We start from the raw sequence: 19,838 nt of genomic DNA, 5'->3' as shown, positions 1-19,838 counted from the left end.
GAGTTTGTGACCCTTTGAGGAAACATTTGCATCCACTTAGTGCTCTGAATTTGACTGGAATTCTCTATCACCTCTTTCATTTATTGAATGCATATTTATTGACTACAAACTATGAGCCAGGCACCTCTGTTGTGGGTCCTGGTTTTGAAACCCCAGAGAGGTTGGGTAAGAAAAAGAGGCAAGACTAGTTTAATCTTATGAGGTCATTAACATGAAATATTTTTGTCTTTTGTGAAGTGATTCCAACAGGGACGTCTTTATACAAACAAATCAGTGGGGAGGGACACTAAATAGGTCAAGAGTGTGGTTTAGAAAGAAAAGGTTTGAAATAATCTTAATTCAAACTCTTCCTTTATATTTTCATTGTCAGCGCTCTTGTTACTAAGAACTGCATTATTTAGGTTATTACAAGCTTCTTCAGACAAGACAAGCTTAACTTGTCTCAAGTTTTGGTATTGTCTTGTATGCCTATAGCTCTTCCGCAATCCTGCTAGGTAATGTCACTGGCGTATCCATTTGTATAACATTATAATGGCTGATATGTTTCATGCTGCCCATGCTGTACATTCTTGATTCTCACAGGGAAACCACTTACTATATTTTACTTTTTAATTATATCAAAAATTATACATGTATACATTTATTGGAAAGAGACAAAAAGTTCTGCAAGAGAAGTCCTCATTTTTCTGCCTCTCTAGATGGAGCAACTTGCTTGCTTTTGTCTGTTTCCACATTGCTAAGTAACATGCAACTCTTGCTTCTAAAATATTTTTCTTTTTTTTTTTTTTTTGACAGGCAGAGTGGACAGTGAGAGAGAGACAGACAGAGAGAAAGGTCTTCCTTTGCCATTGGTTCACCCTCCAATGGCCGCCACGGCCGGCACACCGTGCTGATCCGATGGCAGGAGCCAGGTGCTTCTCCTGGTCTCCCATGGGGTGCAGGGCCCAAGAACTTGGGCCATCCTCCACTGCACTCCCTGGCCACAGCAGAGAGCTGGACTGGAAGAGGGGCAACTGGGACAGAATCCGGCGCCCCAACCGGGACTAGAACCCGGTGTGCCGGGGCTGCAAGGTGGAGGATTAGCCTCGTGAGCCGCGGTGCCAGCTAAAATATTTTTCTCAATGTCATTCATCCTTGATACACTTTTATGAATGATAAGGAGTCCTTGCCACCTCTGGCCCACCACTATATGCATTTACCTTTCCTGTAACCCCCATTCTCCCAATAGATGTTTGCCACGATTTGTCTAAGATTAACATCCAGTATTTACTTCAGCATGTCTAGATCAGCAGTATCCAGAGACAAGTCATGTGGCCTTCTATGATTTCTTTCCTTTTCTGTTGAACAACATATCTTCATAGTCATGTCATCTCAATGTTTTTGTTTAGTTTCCTTGTGATTATCATGAATTCAACTCCAGAGATTTGTTATATAAATCTGTAAATAATCTTGTAATATATTAAGTGGCATCAGGAATTCTGGCAGAACTTTCTGAACAATCTAGACCGTTTTCTTTCTAGGGTTGCTACACAGACCTTGGGATCTTCCCTTCCATAGGCTCTCGGATCCCAGTTTTCATCTCTTCTCTTTCACATCTGTGGACAACTTGCAATGTGAGTCCAACGCTCTCTCTTCCTGGCTTTGTTTTCTTTCACTTTTGGTAACACTCATTCTCCAGTGAATTTTTGAGGAAGGATGCATGGAAGGAGAACTTTTTGACACTTTGTATAGCTGAACAGTTAATTTTCAAGAGCCGTTTGCTCCCCCTGTGGATGTTATTTTGGGATAGCATATTTGATTCACAATTGATTTCTAGGTAAAGAATTCTAGGCTAGAAAACTGTTCCCTTTGGAATTCTGAAGGAAATCCACTCTTCCATTGACTCCATTGCTTTCTAGCTTCCAGAACTGCCCCAGAAAAGCCTGCTATCTGATTATCTGGTTATTATTGGTTTTATTATGACACTTGTTTGAAATCCACTCCTCACACTCACCCACTGGAATCCTGTAGGATTACCTCCTCTACCTAGTATTCTTAGATCTTATAATCACCTGTCTTGGCGTAGCGCTATTCTCATTCATGGGTTACAGACCCATTAATTTGGAAATTGTCATTGATTCTAGGATATTTCGTTATATTATTTCTTGGATGCTCTTCCCTCCTCTTTCTCTCTGTAATGCCTATTATTTGGATGTGCTACCATTTTTACTCATCCTCTAAAATTTTTTTATCTAGTCTAGATTTCTTGTTTATTTTGTTCTACTATCTTGAAATCTTCTGCAATTTTAATTTTTTTATGTTTTCATTTCTGCTACTGTATTTTTAATTTTCAAGAGCCCTATGTTGCATGCTAGATGCTATTTTCTAACAGCATTTGCTCCCAACCCATCCCTAGGGATGCAATATGTTGCTAATAATGTTAATGATGGGGTTTTTTTGGTTTGCTTTTTAGTTTTCTTCTTCCTGCATATACTATTTCTCTGCTTTTCCTTTTCCTCTCTGTTTTTGGTGATACTTTTGCATGTGTAATTCTTTTTCAAGTGCCTTTTTTATTCTTGGTTGCCTGTTTATGTTAAAGAATGTGGCCCCTCTGGCAGGGTAGGAGAAGGGCACTTAGCTCTGCAGAATAGAGGAAGGCATCTCAGGTACTCATTCCTTTTTCAGAGACTGTCAATCCTCCTGCCTTAGCTTTACCATCACTCTCACTTCTTTCTATCTCTGATTGCATCAATCCCAAATCTCTTGGGTATACAGGATGTAAATTAGGTTCATTACCAGCTTTGGTTGTTGTTGTCTATTGTCCTTTTCTTTTTCTTCTTACTGGTTTTTGTCACTTGAAAATTCTTATACTGTAATTTTAAAAAAGCAAAATCATGTGTTCAAGCTATCATCTTCTGATCTAGCCATTTTAGAATCACCTGTCACCCTTTACTATAAAAACTAATTTTTAGAGTGAGCATGGAATTTTTTCAAATAGTTGGCAGAGAAGATATAAAAGTGACAGTCTCTTTTTTTTTATTAAATACCTCTTTATACACTTGAAGAAAAGCAAACTCTGATGAATTTTGAAGCTAATTAAATGAGAATAAACAAAATATTCCAAGAATATCCTATAACATCAAGCCATTCATGACACTTGCTCTGCTCATCAAGTACTTTGTTCAGAGTCTGATCAAGTGTCCAAACTACATTAAAACACACAGATACATACACACACTATCGCCCAACTTTACTTTAATTGCAACTATGTACATAATACACAGCAAGTAAAGCAAGTTGTTTGATTTGAAAGGAAGCATCCAGGACAGTTTTATTGGAAAGCTGGCAAAAATTGCTCCATAAACCCTTCTTTCTAAACATGCCCAAGACTTAGGGGGTGAGGGATGACAGATTAGTTGTGTTTCTGACATAGGCTGCTTTATGGTTTTTTTAAAAAAAAAAAAATAAAGCAAGCCTTTGTTCCTGCAAACGATTCTGTCACAACTCTAAAGGAAAGTCAACAAATTAACTACTCACAAAATGTCACCTTCTGCTTTTCTGATACGCGATCTGGGGAGACTTGTCAATCAGACAGCGAAGGGATGTGTGGCACAGTGACAGCAAAGACACTGTTAAGTCAGACAGAATGGGTTTGGATTCCTGCTTCACTTGTTATTAGCTCTGGGTATTTGTGCAGGTGACTCAGCCAAGCTGTACTTTCCTCTCTCTAAATTGGGATAGATGTCAAAGGACTGCTTTGAGGACTAAGAAAGAAATCACACAGTATTGTATTGTGCAATGCCTAGGATAAACTAGACACAAAGCCCTGTAATAGAATCTCGGAAGGAAACACCAACATCCAAAGGAATTTATTGTCAATTGCACATGACAGAGACAAACAGGGGTCTATGATTAGAAAGGCAGGTGGTTGTGCTGGAAGGCTGGAGCTCTCATTTCTGATTGGTTGAAGTGAAAGGCTGTCAAGAAGTGGTTTCCAGTTCCACAATGTATCCTTCTGCTAGGTCGTTCCACTTTATTTGCTCCCATAAATCACTCCATATTGTAGCAATAACATCAATAAAAGTAATGTCCAATGCTAATGTGCTGTGAATGTTTCATCAGGAGCTTGAGAAAATTAGTCTAAAACTGCTCACCACATCCAAAAAGAGAGACTAATTTCCCAGTCAATTAGGTCTGAAGAGTGAGCAGCAAAGGCACTGATGGGAGGCTTCCAGGGATGCAGGCTGTTCCTTAGAGTGTCCACCAGGGGAAGAAGGCAGAAAGGGAACTTTGCGTAAAGAGCAGGAAAAATCAATGAACTCTCCCAGTGCCTCGGCCTCACTCACAGAGCCTGTGTTTGAAAAGTGGGCCCCTGGATTTCCTATTTAAGAAGTATAAATACAGTTGGCACTAGATTTTGTGGTCTGCAGCTATGCTTAAAATATTTCACACAGCTCAATGTGCAAAGAATGATCATTAAAATCATGAACACTTGGTAGCACTTCCAGTGTGTTCTAGGCACTTCACAAATACCAGCTCATTCAATCTTCTCCATAACGTAATGAAGAAGGAAAACTGGACACCATTTTCTAGATGAGAAAACTGGAGCCAGAGAGGTCTACAGGATGGGGACTCAGGGCAGGTTCTGAATCCTTATCTTCATCATTTTCTGAGTCAAGGCTTCATTTGTCCACAGAACAGCCTTGGGACAAACATGTATGAGGTGCCTTTAAAAAAGTTCATGGAAAATGTATTTTATAAAACAACTATACTTGGATTTCAATTGTTTTTGCATCAAAATAAACTTATTGTTTAATTCCATTTTCCGTGAAATTTCTGAAGTCTCCTTATCTACTGAGTATGTTCATCAAAGACACATTTCCTGGGGTAAACAGTACTTGGTAGAACATTGTGGATAAGACTTCTTTTTTTTTTTTTTTTTTTTTTTTTTGACAGGCAGAGTTAGACAGTGAGAGAGAGACACACGGAGAAAGGTCTTCCTTTTTCCGTTGGTTCACCCCCCAGGTGGCCACTACGGCTGGCGCGTTGTGGCCATCGGGCTGAGCTGATCCGAATCCAGGAACCAGGTGCTTCCTCCTGGTCTCCCATGCGGGTGCAGGGCACAAGGACGTGGGCCATCCTCCACTGTACTCCTGGGCCACAGCAGAGTGCTGGACTGGAAGAGGAGCAACCGGGACAGAATCTGGCGCCCCAACTGGGACTAGAACCCGGGCTGCCGGCACCGCAGGCAGAGGATTAGCCTAGTGAACCATGGTGCTGGCCCAAGACTTCTTATATATTCATTCAACCATCACAGGTATTCAATAAGCACCTTGTATGTGCCAGGAATTGTGTTAGGCTTCAGAAGTTGACTACCTCATTACCTCATTACAATGGAAATTGATTTTGGCTTTTTTTTTTTTAAGTAAATTCTGTTTTCTCAACTGGCAAAATACCAGTATCTCCACCAGGAGACACAAACTCAATATGGTGGTGATGAGTTGTATAAGTGGAGCTGTTGCTCCAGAGAGTTGCAAACAGGTGTGACAAGTTTATTCATCATTTTTTTCATCCACGAACAGCTCACGGCTGGCTAAAACTCAAGACATTCTTATGGCAGTTTTTGTGTTACTGCCATTGTTGGTATCAAAATCAATATATTACATCCTTGTTCTTAACATTTTTCTGAATCATAGCACTACTCTTTTTAGTGCTGCAATAGATTCATGTGGCTTATTAGTTATAAATAAAATTTCATTTTTCAGTATTCAATTTATATCATCAAAGTTGAATCAGAATGCCCCATTTCATACTGCTCAATCAAGAATTCTTTATTTTTGCCTGGCAGTCACAAACGCTGTCTGCCAGTACAGCGAGGCACTTTTACATAGCCTTATCACCCTTTGTTGAAGAAATCACCTTTTGGTCACAGTCATTTGCCTCTGTGTCTCCTATCGCCTTTCAGTGTTTATCATTGGCTTCATTTTCTTGAGGCATTAATGCATGAACTTAGTCTATGGGTAATAAAAACACCTCAATTTCGGTTTTATAAAGGTCCACTGGGGCTGAAATTTTCCAAGTTGTTTTATCAAAGCAGTTGTAAAACTAGAGCCTAATGCAAGAAGGGAATTAAACACATCCATATGCTCTGCTTTTCCATTTGGTTTGGTTACCCAGACACCTTGCACCATGGAGCAATTCAGGAATTTACTAAAGTAAGAGCCACTGTTTTAGTGTTGTAAAATGGATTACAGATGCATGGTGGACAGATGAGAAGATAGTATTAAAAGTAAGTAAATGAAAGTTTGGCTAGTTAATTATGAAACAATCCACTAAAAAGCAGAGAATCTATATGTATTTATCTGCTCATCTCATTATTCATGGAGGATGTGAGAGCATGAGTATTTACTACTTGCCAGACATTACAGTAGGGATATATTTTATATAGGTGAAGAATGAGACCATGTTAAGTAATTTTCCCAGTTCACATAGCTAGTGGAGATGTGACTAGTTCCAGTGTTCTGTCGTGGCATATAAACTTGGAAATAGCACTTAAAACATCTGCCACACCTATAAACCATTTGACAACACAAGTTTCTAATGTCTGTTTAAAATTCTCTATATACTTTTAATTTATTTGAGACAGAAATACAGAAACAAATATTTTGAGAGATACATAGAGAGAGAAAGTTCCTATTCAATGGTTCAATCCCCAAATGCCTTCAATGGTTGGGGCTGTGCCAGGGCCAAAGTTGGGAGATGGGAACTCAGTCTGGGCCTCCTACATGGGTGGCAGGAACCTAACTACTTGAGCAACCACTTGTTGTATTCTTGGTGTACATTACTAAGAAGCTGAAGTCAGGAGCCAGCGTCAGTATTTGAACCCAACATGAGACACCAGTGTCCTAATCAGCATTTTGACTGCTAGGCCAAATGCCCACCTTCAAATTCCGTATTATAAAATAGATAACTTCCACTTACAACTTATGGTTATTCCAAGTTCCACGTTGTGCTTCTTAGGGAGCTTTACATGAAATGTTCCACTACTGGGGATGACAGACTCTGTAATTGCAAAAGGAAAAAAGAGTGTGTTTATAGAATACCCAGATAACTGGAGCATCAGAAATGAGCTCATCAACGATGAGCTGCATCATGACCATCTGCAGTTAAAGCTGTAGGAAGCAGCTGAATGTTTGTAAAGAGAATAATCCTGGCAAACTAAGCTTTTGGTGATGAATATATGAGGGGACTTCAAAAAGTTTGTGGAAAAATGGAATTAATCAAAAGGTAAGTATATTTTGGTGCAAAGAATTTTGAAATCCATGCATACAAGCGGTCTTCAAAAAGTTCATGAAAATATGCATTAGAAATGTACATATGGATTTCAGAATGTTTTCTGCAGCCAGAAAATTATCTTTTAGTTCCATTTTTCATGAATTTTTTGAAATCCTCTTGTATGTTTTTCCCAATGGGAAACTATGTGCAATTCTCAGCAATAGTTGAGTTTGCTGTTTCTCACATGTGATGCAGGTATCATGTACATTAAATGTGTTTGTAATGTAAGTTAAAATTACATCTCTGAAGATGGAGTCTAGAAATCTGCATTTCAAACATGTTCTCTAGGAGGTGCTTAGACATACAAAAGTTTAAGAGCCTCAAACCTGGTTACACTTTTTCTCCAACCATATTTTCCCAGAGTTTATTATTAAGCAATTCTTGGCATTTTTGTTGTATTTGTTGTTGGAAGGTAACTGACAGAATAGATTTCAGCTCAGTTTGATGGTGGTTGACTGGTGGTGGGGACAGAGGATGCCTTTATTTGTAAACAGTGAAAAGGATCATGAAAGAGATAGAAGCAGGGATGATATGCAAAATATTTCAGAACCAGAATGGTGCTGGCCATGACCATTCTGATAGGATGCTGATCACAGAGTAGCAACCCAGGGGTCCAGGAGACCCCAATGGCACCAAGGGTGACCCTTTAGTTTGTGGATTCTGGGAGCTCTTCAAGGTCCCAGAAAGGACAGGAGACAGTGAAATAGGGTGTAGATGGGATCAGATATTGGCCAATCAGTACAGAAGGAAGCCAATATTATAGCAATAGAGAGGGAATCAGTGTGCGCTGACAGAATCTCAACTTTGGATAGAACTTAGCTAATTTTATTAGAACTTAATTAAAATTTTAAAAAGGAAAGAACTGCCACATTTTCTTATATATACTCTTTTTTTCATTTATTAAACTTTTATTTAATGAATACAAATTTCCAAATTACAGCTTATGGGTTACAATGGCTTCCCCCCTCCCATAACTTCCCTCCCACCCGCTTAAAATCCCTTTAAACACTTGGGAGATCTGTAATTTGTGGTAAAGTTAAAATGGAAACATCCTCTGCAAAGATAATATCTAGTCACACTAGGTTACTAATGACTATAATCCTTTCTTGAAAGTTTTGGAAAGTGGGAAGAGGCCTAAAGAGCAAAGGAAGTATTAACATAAGGGGAGGACTGTGGGATGGCTGCACTAAAGTACTCTTACAGCTTGATTAGCCTGACTCAAAGCTGCCTCCCCATCTAGTACCCAAAGAATTAACTGCAGCATCTGTGATGTGGGCAGAACTATTAGGCCCTCAGGCAACAGGTCCAATTTGTTAACCACGGTTAGTACATTTTGGGCCTCTGCGCAGCAGAGGTGAAAGTTAGGATTGGGCTTATAGAAAGAGAGCGCTCCCTTTCCTGTTCCATCTTAAATTGTTCTTTTTGTCCTCTTGTCCTTTCCTGTGAAATATTTAGGCAGTAAACCTTTTACAAGACCAGAATCTGAATTTCCAACTGGGAAGGCTCGCCATAGACTATTCAACTTCTGAGCCTTGTGAAATATGATTCTTCTGGACCCTCCAGGCTCCCAGAAAGCCACCAATAAAAAAGGAATCCCAGATTTCTCCTCTCAATCTCAGTGGTGCTGCCAGGTGTTCCCTCTCGGGGGAACTCTGTTTTTTATTCATCTCAGAGGAGAGGAATGAGGGAACTGGCTGCCTTTCCCACTCCCTCTCTCTTTCTTCTTTTTAAAAGATTGATTTGCTTATTTGACAATTTTTGTTTATTTGTTCATTCCCAAAATGTCTATAACAGCATGGCTGGACGAGGTTGAAGCCAAGATCCAGAACTCCATCTAGATCTCCCTCATGGGTGGCAGGAACCCAATGACTTGGATTATCATCTGCTGCCTCCTAGGTGCATTAACAGGAAGGTAGTTAAGGAGTAGGGGTGAGACTTGATCCCAGGCACTCTGATATGGGATGAAGGGGTCCCAAGAAGTAGCTTAACCTGTTGTTCCACATCATCTATATCTCTTCTCACTTTTAACCTTCCCTGTGATCAATCAAAGAGTGACTGGTTTCATTTTTCTTCAGCGAACACTCTGATGTGCCAGGCAGTGAACTCATATATATTTTGAAGTGTCTTGTTTAAGTATTTGTTTAATCATTAAGCATTTATACTTTCATTATTTCCCAACAGGACTTAAGATAGATGAAATAATTTATTGCCTCTAATAGATTTAACAAAGATTAGCAAATTTTAATAAACTGGGGCAGAAAAAAAGAAATGATGTAGGTAAAGGATTTAGGTATGCTTTTCTTCTTGCTGCATGTATCATAAATACTTATCTCCCAAACATTTCTCTCAACCCTGCCTTCTCTTCATCTTTTTCCTGAGCCCTTCCTATTCTCCATTCCAATAACAGAAGGTCCATTGGTACCTATTTTTCACCCCTAAAATAATTTAGAATTTGGAATTAGCAGACAGACTGGCAAGGAGGACCTTTTGAAGTGGCCACATTTTGCCGACATGTACCAGTAGCCAGGCTTCAGAGAGAGGGAAGAAAGAACGAAGTGTACAGGGGGAGACAGTGTGAAGTCTTGGGAAGAAAGTCTATGATAGGCCTTGACAATGCTTGACCTCTGATTTGAGCTCTCCTGGAAGTGAAATACAGGTTGTGCTTCCCATAAATGTATCTAAGCTAGCTGGAGGGCATTTCTCTTGCTTGTAACTCAAATATATCTGATGAACACATTGATTCAGTAGAGGAAATGGACTAGAGGAAAGCAGAAAGACACCGCCAAGGGTTCATGGGCACAGCAGGAATAAATAATTTGATTCTTGGGATAAAGCACAGAAGTGGTACTTAAAGAAATATACAAGTAGCACAACCGTCCATTGAGCTCATTTTATGTATGTGTAACTGCTGTAGTGTTTTCTGCTTTAAGAAAATGTTCTCTGTGAGAGGAAAAGGGAACATGCTGTATCTTTGTATGTGAGTATCTGTATCTAAATATGTACTTAACATCTTGCCCATGAAGTTATGCTTTTATACGAGTGAGATCTTTGAATCACCAGAGCTGGGAAACACTGATCTATGGTAGTTACTATGGCAACGTTCGGCTTTTATAAATTTTTAATGCAGGGAAACTTGACCAAGATTAACACTGTTAATGATACTGGAGAAGATATTATCACTTCCAGGAAAACAGTAATGGATCACTTCTAACTACATAAGATTTGAAATATTCATAATGACGAACAAGTAACAACTAATGAATCTCTTTGATCAAGCTGTGGCTTCATTTTAATCTTTAAATGCCAAAATGATTTATTTTATATTTGTTACTTTTTCCTTGTATAATTATTTGGTTTTTAAAGCAAAGGTCCATTTAATCTGGGGTTTCATGAAGAAACACTACTAAAGGAGTAAATATTCAATATTTGGAAAAAGAATAAATCAATAGAATCTAAGAACAAATGATGTTTATTTTGTTAGACTCCCTTGCAATTATTTTGTATTTCTCTGGTTTTGCTTTATCTTTGTTAATACCATAATTAAAAACACATTTGGGTAAACAAAGGTTTCCTTCCTTCCAACAGATCTGCCTTTCTTCCCAAAACATTTATTGTTGGCAGAGTAAGATAACTACTACATGGTAATCCATCAACTTAGACTCCCTTGTGAGGAATGTCAAAGCTTAACTCCCATTCACTCAGAAAGGCTTGGGAGGGGGACTTCAGTAATGATGGCAAACATAATTTGATAGGATTTTCACTGAGACTTCTTTCCAAAACAAAGCTGTATTTTCTCTAAAAATAATTTCAGAGTTTAAAGTATAAACTTCAAGGATTCATGGTATTAGTTGTAGGTAGGAATATAAATGACTCTCTCTCTCTCTCTCTCTATATATATATATATATATATGTAGGTAGGAATATAAATGACTATAATAAATGAAACAAAATGTGAATTGTGCACATGTTATAACATTATAAAACTCTAAGAGGGCTTTGGTAGAAGAAAATAAAAATTTAGCTTTATTAATAAATAAAACAAGAGTGATGGGACTATGAGCACCTTTACTTAAAATGATTTCCATTGAAGTTATTATGATATTTGTAGTATAGTACTTATTTAAAGAAACAGGCTTAGGCAAAAGTGTACTCACAGTCAAGATTTTAACCACTTTCTATCACTTGGAATATCTATAAAATAGATACAGTATATCTCTGAAACCCAAGGACTTGGGAGTTAATACCTAGGTATAAAATATTTCAGAGGAAGAATTTTGGAAAGGAGTAGCTCATGACAGGAGTGAATTTAGAAGGATGGATCACTTTCAGAGATACCCTGCTAATGTCCCAAGTTCCTGATTGGCTGAACAAGGTTTTGCTGATCTAACATTTCCAATAGATCCCATTAGATCAAGATCAATCATGACTAACTAGGGTGTTTTTATCAAGGATTCTGTTGCTGTGTCTGGATTGATCAGGAGAATGCAGATTCCAATTGGTGATGTCTGCCATAAGCAAGGAAGGAGGTAACAACAGATGGGAATGTATTTTCTTGCTCTACTGTTGATCATTTCTATCCCTCTGCACTGGGTTACTTTCTGCAACAGACAAGGGCAGGGGGAGATGATCTTGAGCTCTTTTTCTCCTGTCCCTTATTAAGTACATTGAGTACCAAAGTGGGTTTAACAGATATTGTTCCTATTTTTTAGGAGCTTAAGCTTAATTAAAATACTCAATCAACAAATAGTAAAATATGCATGTAAATTAAGTATGCCTTAAACAATGAACAAATTTCAAAGATACACATAAAACAGAAATGAATTTATATCACAAGTAACTATGCAGATATTGCTTGTGGAGAAAGAAAAATTGTGCTGGCTCATACCCCTGGCAACAAAGAATGACAGCAGGGCAGTAGCTCAGAACTCCTACTACAATTATTTCATGCTGTTAACTCTTCACATCTGTTTGGAGAGGCAGTGTGAAAGGATATGGAAAAGACAGACTGCAAGTCAACAGACCCAGGATCTATAAGACCTTGAGTTTCCCCACCTAAGCCTCAGTTCCCCCATTCATAAATAAATTAAGGTATTGGATTATAAGGATCCTTTCCCCAATAAGGTTCTGTCATTGTAGTAAGCAGACTATGGGATAACTGGACAGCCTTTTCTGAAAACTACACCGTCACTATCATTTGGGTGATTCTTACAGGATCCTTCTACTTGATTTATGACTGGGAGGCTACAAAATCTAATGTGCGACAATCACATTCTTGCTTTCTTTCATTTTAGCAATGATGGAGCAGCGACCACATACAATAAAAAGTCAGAGAAAGTTTGTCTACAGAGACAAATGGAGCATTTTTGCACAAAGCAACAGCACTGAGAGACCAAAAGCCTCAGAAAAAAGCAGGAACCATCTTGGTTCTTGCTGCAGACTGAAGTTTCTGATACCAGTCCTTCAGGAGAGCCAACTTCTCCCTCCCTCCCTCCCTCCCTTCCTTCTTCACCAAGTCACATAGGACAGCCTCTTGTATTCCAAGCACTATTTTTGGGTGCAAAGGGGCTGTTTGTGAGCTAAAGGTACAAAGTCTGTGACATCACAGGCTTTTGTATTATTGAAGAAAGTGAACAGATAAATCTACAACATAATAATCAGAGCTCAAGAAGGGCTGAGAAGAGCTATAAACTGGGGTAAGAGGGTACAAAATGATGGAGGGTCAGGGAAGTCTTCTCAGAGCAAGTGCAATTTGAGCTAAATGAAGGAGGCAGACCACCAAACGTACCAGAGAAGAGCTGTCTAGGATGCAGAGGACAGAGCTACTGTTCAGATCCTCTGATGGCATTGTGCTTGGCTTGTCCAATGCAGCATTTAATATTTCCTCCTCATTCTAAGCCCTGTTATCCCAATTCCTAATGAAAGTAACTTTTAAATATTTTCACATAATTTTATCTTCTCCTTCTGAGAAATTTCACTATGGGGATGGTCCTTCTCTTTCTGCATTCTCAATTCCCAGATTTCCCCTGGTTGAATGGTTTTCACCCTTCTCCCACTCAGGCAACTCATTACCCTGAGCTTTACTTAACCTTCTCTGAAACGTCAATCTTTAATATGATGCTTTGACTTCAATCTCCTAGCCACTAGCTCTTTTACCTCCTTTCTCTCACTGTACCCAGTTTTCTTCCTGAAAACCTACAGACTTTCTTAAGCCCTCCCATTCCTCTCAGTCTACTAGATGATTCTTTATTGATTCCCATCACTCACCAACTGAGAGTCTTCCAAACTTAGGCAGTGCTGTATGGTAGTTAGGGTATGGCTTTGGGAGTCAGCTTACCTAGGTTAAAATTCCAGTCCTACCATTCACTATGTGTGCCTCCATTTTCTGAGGACATCAAAATAGTCAGTTCTCAGGCTGGTGCTGTGGTGTAGCATGTAAAGCTGCTGCCTGCAGTGCCGGCATCCCATATGGATGCTGGTTCAAGTCCCCACTGCTCTACTTCTAATCCAGCTCTCTGCTACGGCCTGGGAAATCAGCAGAAGATGGCCCAAGTCCTTGGGCACCTGCACCCACATGGGAAACCTGGAAGAAGCTCCTAGTTCCTGGCTTCAGATTGACACAGCTCCGGCTGTTGCGGTCACTTGGGGAGTCAACTAGTAGATGGAAGACGTCTCTCTCTCTCTTCCTGCCTCTCTGTAACTCTGCCTTTCAAATAAATAAATAAATAAATATTTTTTTTACAAAAAATAATCACTTTTTCTATGATTGTTTTATGGATTAAATAATGTAGTACACACACAGGCCACAGCATAAGTACTTGATAAATATTACTGTGGTAACTTTTTATGCTATGATAATTATCCATCTGTTCTCCTAGCAACAATTTGAACTTCTTCAACTCAAGTTTTTCTGTTGAACCTTAACTGAGAGTCTCTGGTTCAACCCTCTATGTTCTCTGCTCTTGTTCAGTACAACAATAAACCTACTTCACCATACAGGTTGAATTCTCTAAACCGGACTCTGTGCGGTTCACCACTTAGCTTCAAAATTCCTTTACATGCTTCAGTTGGTTTTTTCATTCCCCTCATTTGCTATTCTCAACCATCATTCTTTTAGCTCCCCAAGGTGCTGACTTTTCCACTCTTTCTTTACAGCTCTCCTATGAACCACACAGCTAAATATACATTTATATTCGCACATCCTTTCCTTGAATCCATAAGAATCTGTCCTAGATTAGTTGTGTACGTTCTAGAGAACCTCCCCATATCGTTCCTTTGGGTGCCTGATCCCAGCAATGTTATCTTTTCTTCTTCATTTCAAGTCCCAAACATGGTAAGTTTCTCCAACATTAACAAAACCAAACAACAAAACAAAGCAACACCCTCTGAACTTTAAATCCCCATTTCTGTTGTTCCATCTCCTAACTCTACAACTAAATTTCTTGACCTTGGCAAATGTTCCATGGAGGCCAAATTGACCCTGGTTGAGAACTACAGATTAGAAGATAGGTAATATAAAATAGAGCAAAGTTTACATAACTAAATGCAGTAGAAGTTCTGAAAACAGCAGCCGACTTCTTGCACTCCCCAGATGTCTACAATGGGCAGGGCTGGGCCTGGTAGAAGCCAGGAGACAGGAACTCCATCTGAATCTCCCACATAGGTGACAGGGGCCCAATTACTTGGCCATCTCTTGCTGTTTTTCCAGGAACATTAGGATGGAATGATATCGGAACTGGAACAGCCATTCTAATCAGTGCTCTGATATGGGATGCTGGTGTCAGAGACAGGGGCTTAACATTCTGAGCCATAAAGCTGCCTCCTCCTCCCACTTCTACTGAGTCTTCTTTACCTTTGTAGCTAGCATCTTTTCTTCAGGCAAGTCTCCTTCTTGGCCCCCTTCTTACTGCCACTCTTTTCTAAGTAGTCTTCATTTTTTCCAATGACTTTCATAATCATTGATGTATTGATTACTCCTTGGTCTTGTTTTCTAGTTAAGCTCCCAATCCCAGGCTTCAGGAAGTGTTGCTTGTATTCTCCTGGGAACCCTCTTCTGCATTCCAGTAGCAGCACTACTTCAGCAAGTCTACACTCATCTTTCAGCAGTTCTTGTCTAATCAGCTCTGAGCTCCTTGAGAATATTGATCCTTTCTATTTCCTCTTTAGTGATCTGAACAAAGCTCAGTGCCTATCACTTCATAACCAGTGCACTATAATTGTCTTTTGTATTAAGCAATGGATGTGCTTGTCTTTTTTCTCTAATACTGGAAGTAAATTTTCTAGCTCATGACCAAAATAGAAATCCTTCTGCTATCCCTACATTTCTGCTTTTCTAGTCTTCTTGTGAGTTAAAGATATTGTTGTCTACCCATCTGCTCACCCCCCACACCTCAGGAGTCAGCCATGATTTTCCCTTGCCCATATCTTCCATATCTAATCCATAAGCAAGTGCTATTAGTCCTGTCTCAAGCCACACCCTAAATCTCATTCTCTGTCACCTCTCACCTCTAGCACTGCCACTTTGTCAAGCCACCATAATTTATTTTCCATACAACTACAACAATCTTCTGCGTTTTCTGCTTCTGCTATTTTGCCCCATTTCACAAGGCACATTCGGAAAACAATCATCATTCATTCTCCTGTGTAAAACACTCTATGGTTCCATCACCCCTGTAATATAATAATCTGAATGCTTTAATAGGACATTGAATTAACAGGCCCCTTTGAGTCTCTCCAACCTCATCTCCAATTCCAATTCCAACCCCTAGTTCCCTACCATGCTCCAGCAAGAGCTCTTTGTTGTTTCTCCACTGTGGTTATTATTCTGGCTCAGGGTTTTTACACTGATATGCTGTCTTTCTGGAACTCATATGGATGGCTCCATTTCAATATTACCATCTCTGCTCAAATGTCATCTCTGTAGAGAACCATCCTATTACCCTCCCCTTACCTCACAGTCATTCTGTAACCTTCTATCCTCTAACTTCCTATGCTGTAATAAACTTCAGGTAGGCATGGTTGGTTTGTCAGTCACGTGGAGAAACTGTATGGTGGAATAGGAAGGGAGCACACTGATAGTCCGGGAAGAGACAGTTTAATATAAGTGGAGATACTGCAGGGTCAAGGAAGAGTAGGGGATGAAACAGCAGAGGAAACTCTTCCAGAACTAGTGATTCACAGTGTACCTGCGTGGAGAGCGTGGGAGCCCACGGTTCGGGACACCAGCGGCAGAATCAACACACTAGTGCTGGAACGCAAGGTGAGCCGAACCTCAATAGCCCAAGACACCAGCGGGAAAGCAGAAAGAGGAGACTAGAGGGAACGAGGCTTGAAACCTCGTGGGGAAAAGTTCACCAGACTAACTAGAAGAGAGAGGAGGAAAAAAAAAAGTGACCGATATGGACACAAGTTTCTCTCTCTCCGCTCACCTCTCAAAGGCGAGCAAGACAAAGAGCAGGCACGATTTTGGACATACGTCATAAGCAGGGTGACTTCAGGTCTGCACTCACCTTCAGCCAAGCAGAAAAACCTGACTCTGGGAGGGAGTGAAATAACAGGAGATTAGGACCTAGTGAATGTGTGGTGCTAATGAACTGAGACTGTGAAAAAAGAGATGGTGGGGGAGAGTACTCACAGAATTCACGTGAGTACTTTCCAGAGATGCTACAATTTGGTAACATTGGCAACCCAGTGGGAGACTGCAGGAGAATTTGAGCCCACACTGAGGGCAGCACAGATTCCCTGTGTGTTCCTTGGGAAAGAGCTTCAGATCACTGGCTCCTGTGAGTATATCATGCACCTGCTAACTATATTCAATTCTGCTCAGCTGTGCGGAATTACTTCCCTTCTGAATCAAAAAAAAAAAAAAAAAAAAGAAAGAAAGAAAGAGAGATTTACCACACCTAACCTGGGAGTGTCACCTTTGGCACACCCTTAACCCTGAGGAACCAAACAGAGCTCTCAGGCCACACCCATCTCAAGCCTTTAAGGCTCCATCAAAAGCAGACAGTCCACTTAATACAGTCATAGTATAACAAGAAGAAACATCACAGTGAGGGAAGGAGAATCCACAATGCCAAGCAACAAATGCAGAAAGTGAGGAAACAAGAACAAGGAAGATATTATGACAACCCCAAATGAACAAGACACCCCAAGCCAAGATTATGAAGATGATGAGAGGGAAGAAATGCAAGATACGGATTTCAAAATAATTTATGATAAGAACAATTAGAAGTATTCAAAAACAAATGCTTGAGCTACGGAATTCCTTACTGGACAGAATAGAAAATACCCTTTGATAAAATGAAATCTTAAGGAGGAATCAAAATGAAACGCAGAAACTAGTAGAATAGGAAAGTGTGATAGTGAAGAGAAATCAAAATGAATGAAGAACTCAATAGATCAAATGACAAATGCATTAGAGAGCCTTAAAAACAGAGTCAGTGAAACAGAAGAGAGAATATTGGACTTAGAAGACAGAGCACTGGAAAGCATACAAACCAAAGAAAAGAAGAGGAAATTAGAAATCTAAAAAATATTGTCGGGAATCTACAGGATACTATTAAAAAACCCAACATTCGGGTTCTAGGAGTTCCTGAAGGCATGGAGAGGGAGAAAGGATTAGAAGGCCTTCTTAGTGAGATACTTGCAGAGAACTTCCCGGGTTTGGAGAAGGACAGAGACATCCTAGTACAGGAAGCTCATAGAACCCCTAGTAAACATGACCAAAAGAGATCCTCACCACGACACCTTGTAATCAAACTCACCACAGTGAAACATAAAGAAAAGATTCTAAAATGTGAAAGAGAGAAACGCCAGATTACTCTCAGAGGATCTCCAATTAGACTCACAGCAGACTTTTCATCAGAAACCCTACAAGCTAGAAGGGAATGGTGAGATATAGCCCAGGTACTAAGAGAGAAAAACTGCCAGCCCAGAATATTATATCCTGCAAAGTTCTCATTTGTGAATGAAGGTGAAATAAAGACCTTTCACAGCAAACAGAAATTGAAAGAATTTGCCGCCACTCATCCTGCCCTGCAAAAGATGCTTAAAGATGTGTTACACACAGAAACACAGAAACACGGTCATCAATATGAAAGAAGGTAAAGGAGAAAAACAAGAGCGGCAAGATGGCGGAATAGGCAGGGAGCACACTATTAGTCCGGGGGAGAGACAGTTTAATATAAGTGGAGATACTGCAGGGTCAAGGAAGAGTAGGGGATGAAACAGCAGAGGAAACTCTTCCAGAACTAGTGATTCACAGTGGACCTGCGTGGAGAGCGTGGGAGCCCAAGTTCGGGACACCAGCGGAGACTCAACACACCAGCGCTGGAACGCGAGGTGAGCCAAACCTCAATAGCCCGAGATACCAGCAGGCAAGCGGAAAGAGGAGGCTAGAGGGAATGAGGCTTGAAACTCCGTGGGGAAAAATTCACCAGGCTAACTAGAAGAGAGAGAGGAAAAAATAAAAAAAGTGACCGATACGGACACAAGTTTCTCTCTCTCCGCTCACCTCTCAAAGGCGAGAAAGACAGAGCAGGCGCCATTTTGGACATACGTCATAAGCAGAGCAACCTCAGGTCTGCACCAGCCCTGAGCCTAGCAGAAAAACCTGACTCTGGGGGGAGGGGTGAAATAACAGGAGATTAGCATCTAACTTGGCAACCCAGTGGGAGACTGCAGGAGAATTGGAGCCCACACTGAGGGTAGCACAGATTCCCTGTGTGGTCCTTGGGAAAGAGCTTCCAATCTCTGGCTCCTGTGGGTATATCATTTGCCTGCTAACTACCTCCAATTACGTTCAGCTGTGCGGAATTACTTCCCTTTTAAATCAAAAAAAGAAAGAGAGATTTACCACACCTAACCTGGGAGGGTCATCCTTGACACACCCTCAACCCTGAGGAACCAAACAGAGCTCTCAGGCCACACTCATCTCAAGCCTCTAAGGCTCCACTGAAAGCAGACAGTCCACTTAATATAGAGCCATAGTGTAACAAGAAAAAACACCACAGTGAAGAAACCAAATATCTCAACATGCCAAACAACAAACACAAAAACCGAGGTAACAAGAACAAGGAAGACACTATGATGCCCCCAAATGAAAAAGACACCCCAAATCAAGATTATGAAGATGATGAGATCGAAGAAATGCAAGAAGCGGATCTCAAAAAATTGATAAGAACATTAAGAAGTTCTCAAAAAAAAAATTCTTGAACTACAGAAATCCTTAATGGACAAGATAGAAAATCTCTCTCGTGAAAATGAAATATTAAGGAGGAATCAAAATGAAATGAAACAACTAGTGGAACAAGAAACTGTGATAGTGACGAGAAATCATAATGAAATGAAGAATTCAATAGATCAAATGACAAACACATTAGAGAGCCTTAAAAACAGAATGGGTGAAGCAGAAGAGAGAATATTAGACTTAGAAGACAGAGAACAGGAGAGGAAACAGGCAAACCAAAGAAAAGAAGAGGAAATTAGAAACCTAAAAAATATTGTCAGGAATCTACAGGATACTA

At 40.0% G+C, this 19,838-nt stretch overlaps 1 protein-coding gene across 4 annotated transcripts in view; it reads right to left on the bottom strand.

Annotated features, from left to right (window-relative positions):
• GRIP1 (glutamate receptor interacting protein 1) overlaps nucleotides 1-19,838 on the bottom strand; it is a 434,525-nt gene that overhangs the window by 64,962 nt on the left and 349,725 nt on the right. For all 4 annotated transcript variants that reach the window (XM_062202081.1, XM_062202082.1, XM_062202083.1 and 1 more), the window contains one exon: nucleotides 6,961-7,041. In XM_062202081.1, coding sequence (XP_062058065.1) covers nucleotides 6,961-7,041 — 81 coding nt within the window. The remainder of the gene's footprint in view (nucleotides 1-6,960; nucleotides 7,042-19,838) is intronic.

Source organism: Lepus europaeus, chromosome 10 (assembly GCF_033115175.1).
Source record: "Lepus europaeus isolate LE1 chromosome 10, mLepTim1.pri, whole genome shotgun sequence".
NCBI classification, from domain to species: Eukaryota; Metazoa; Chordata; class Mammalia; order Lagomorpha; family Leporidae; genus Lepus; species Lepus europaeus.
The sequence above is the reverse complement of the archived record's forward strand: the minus strand, read 5'-3'. Positions and strand labels throughout refer to the sequence as shown.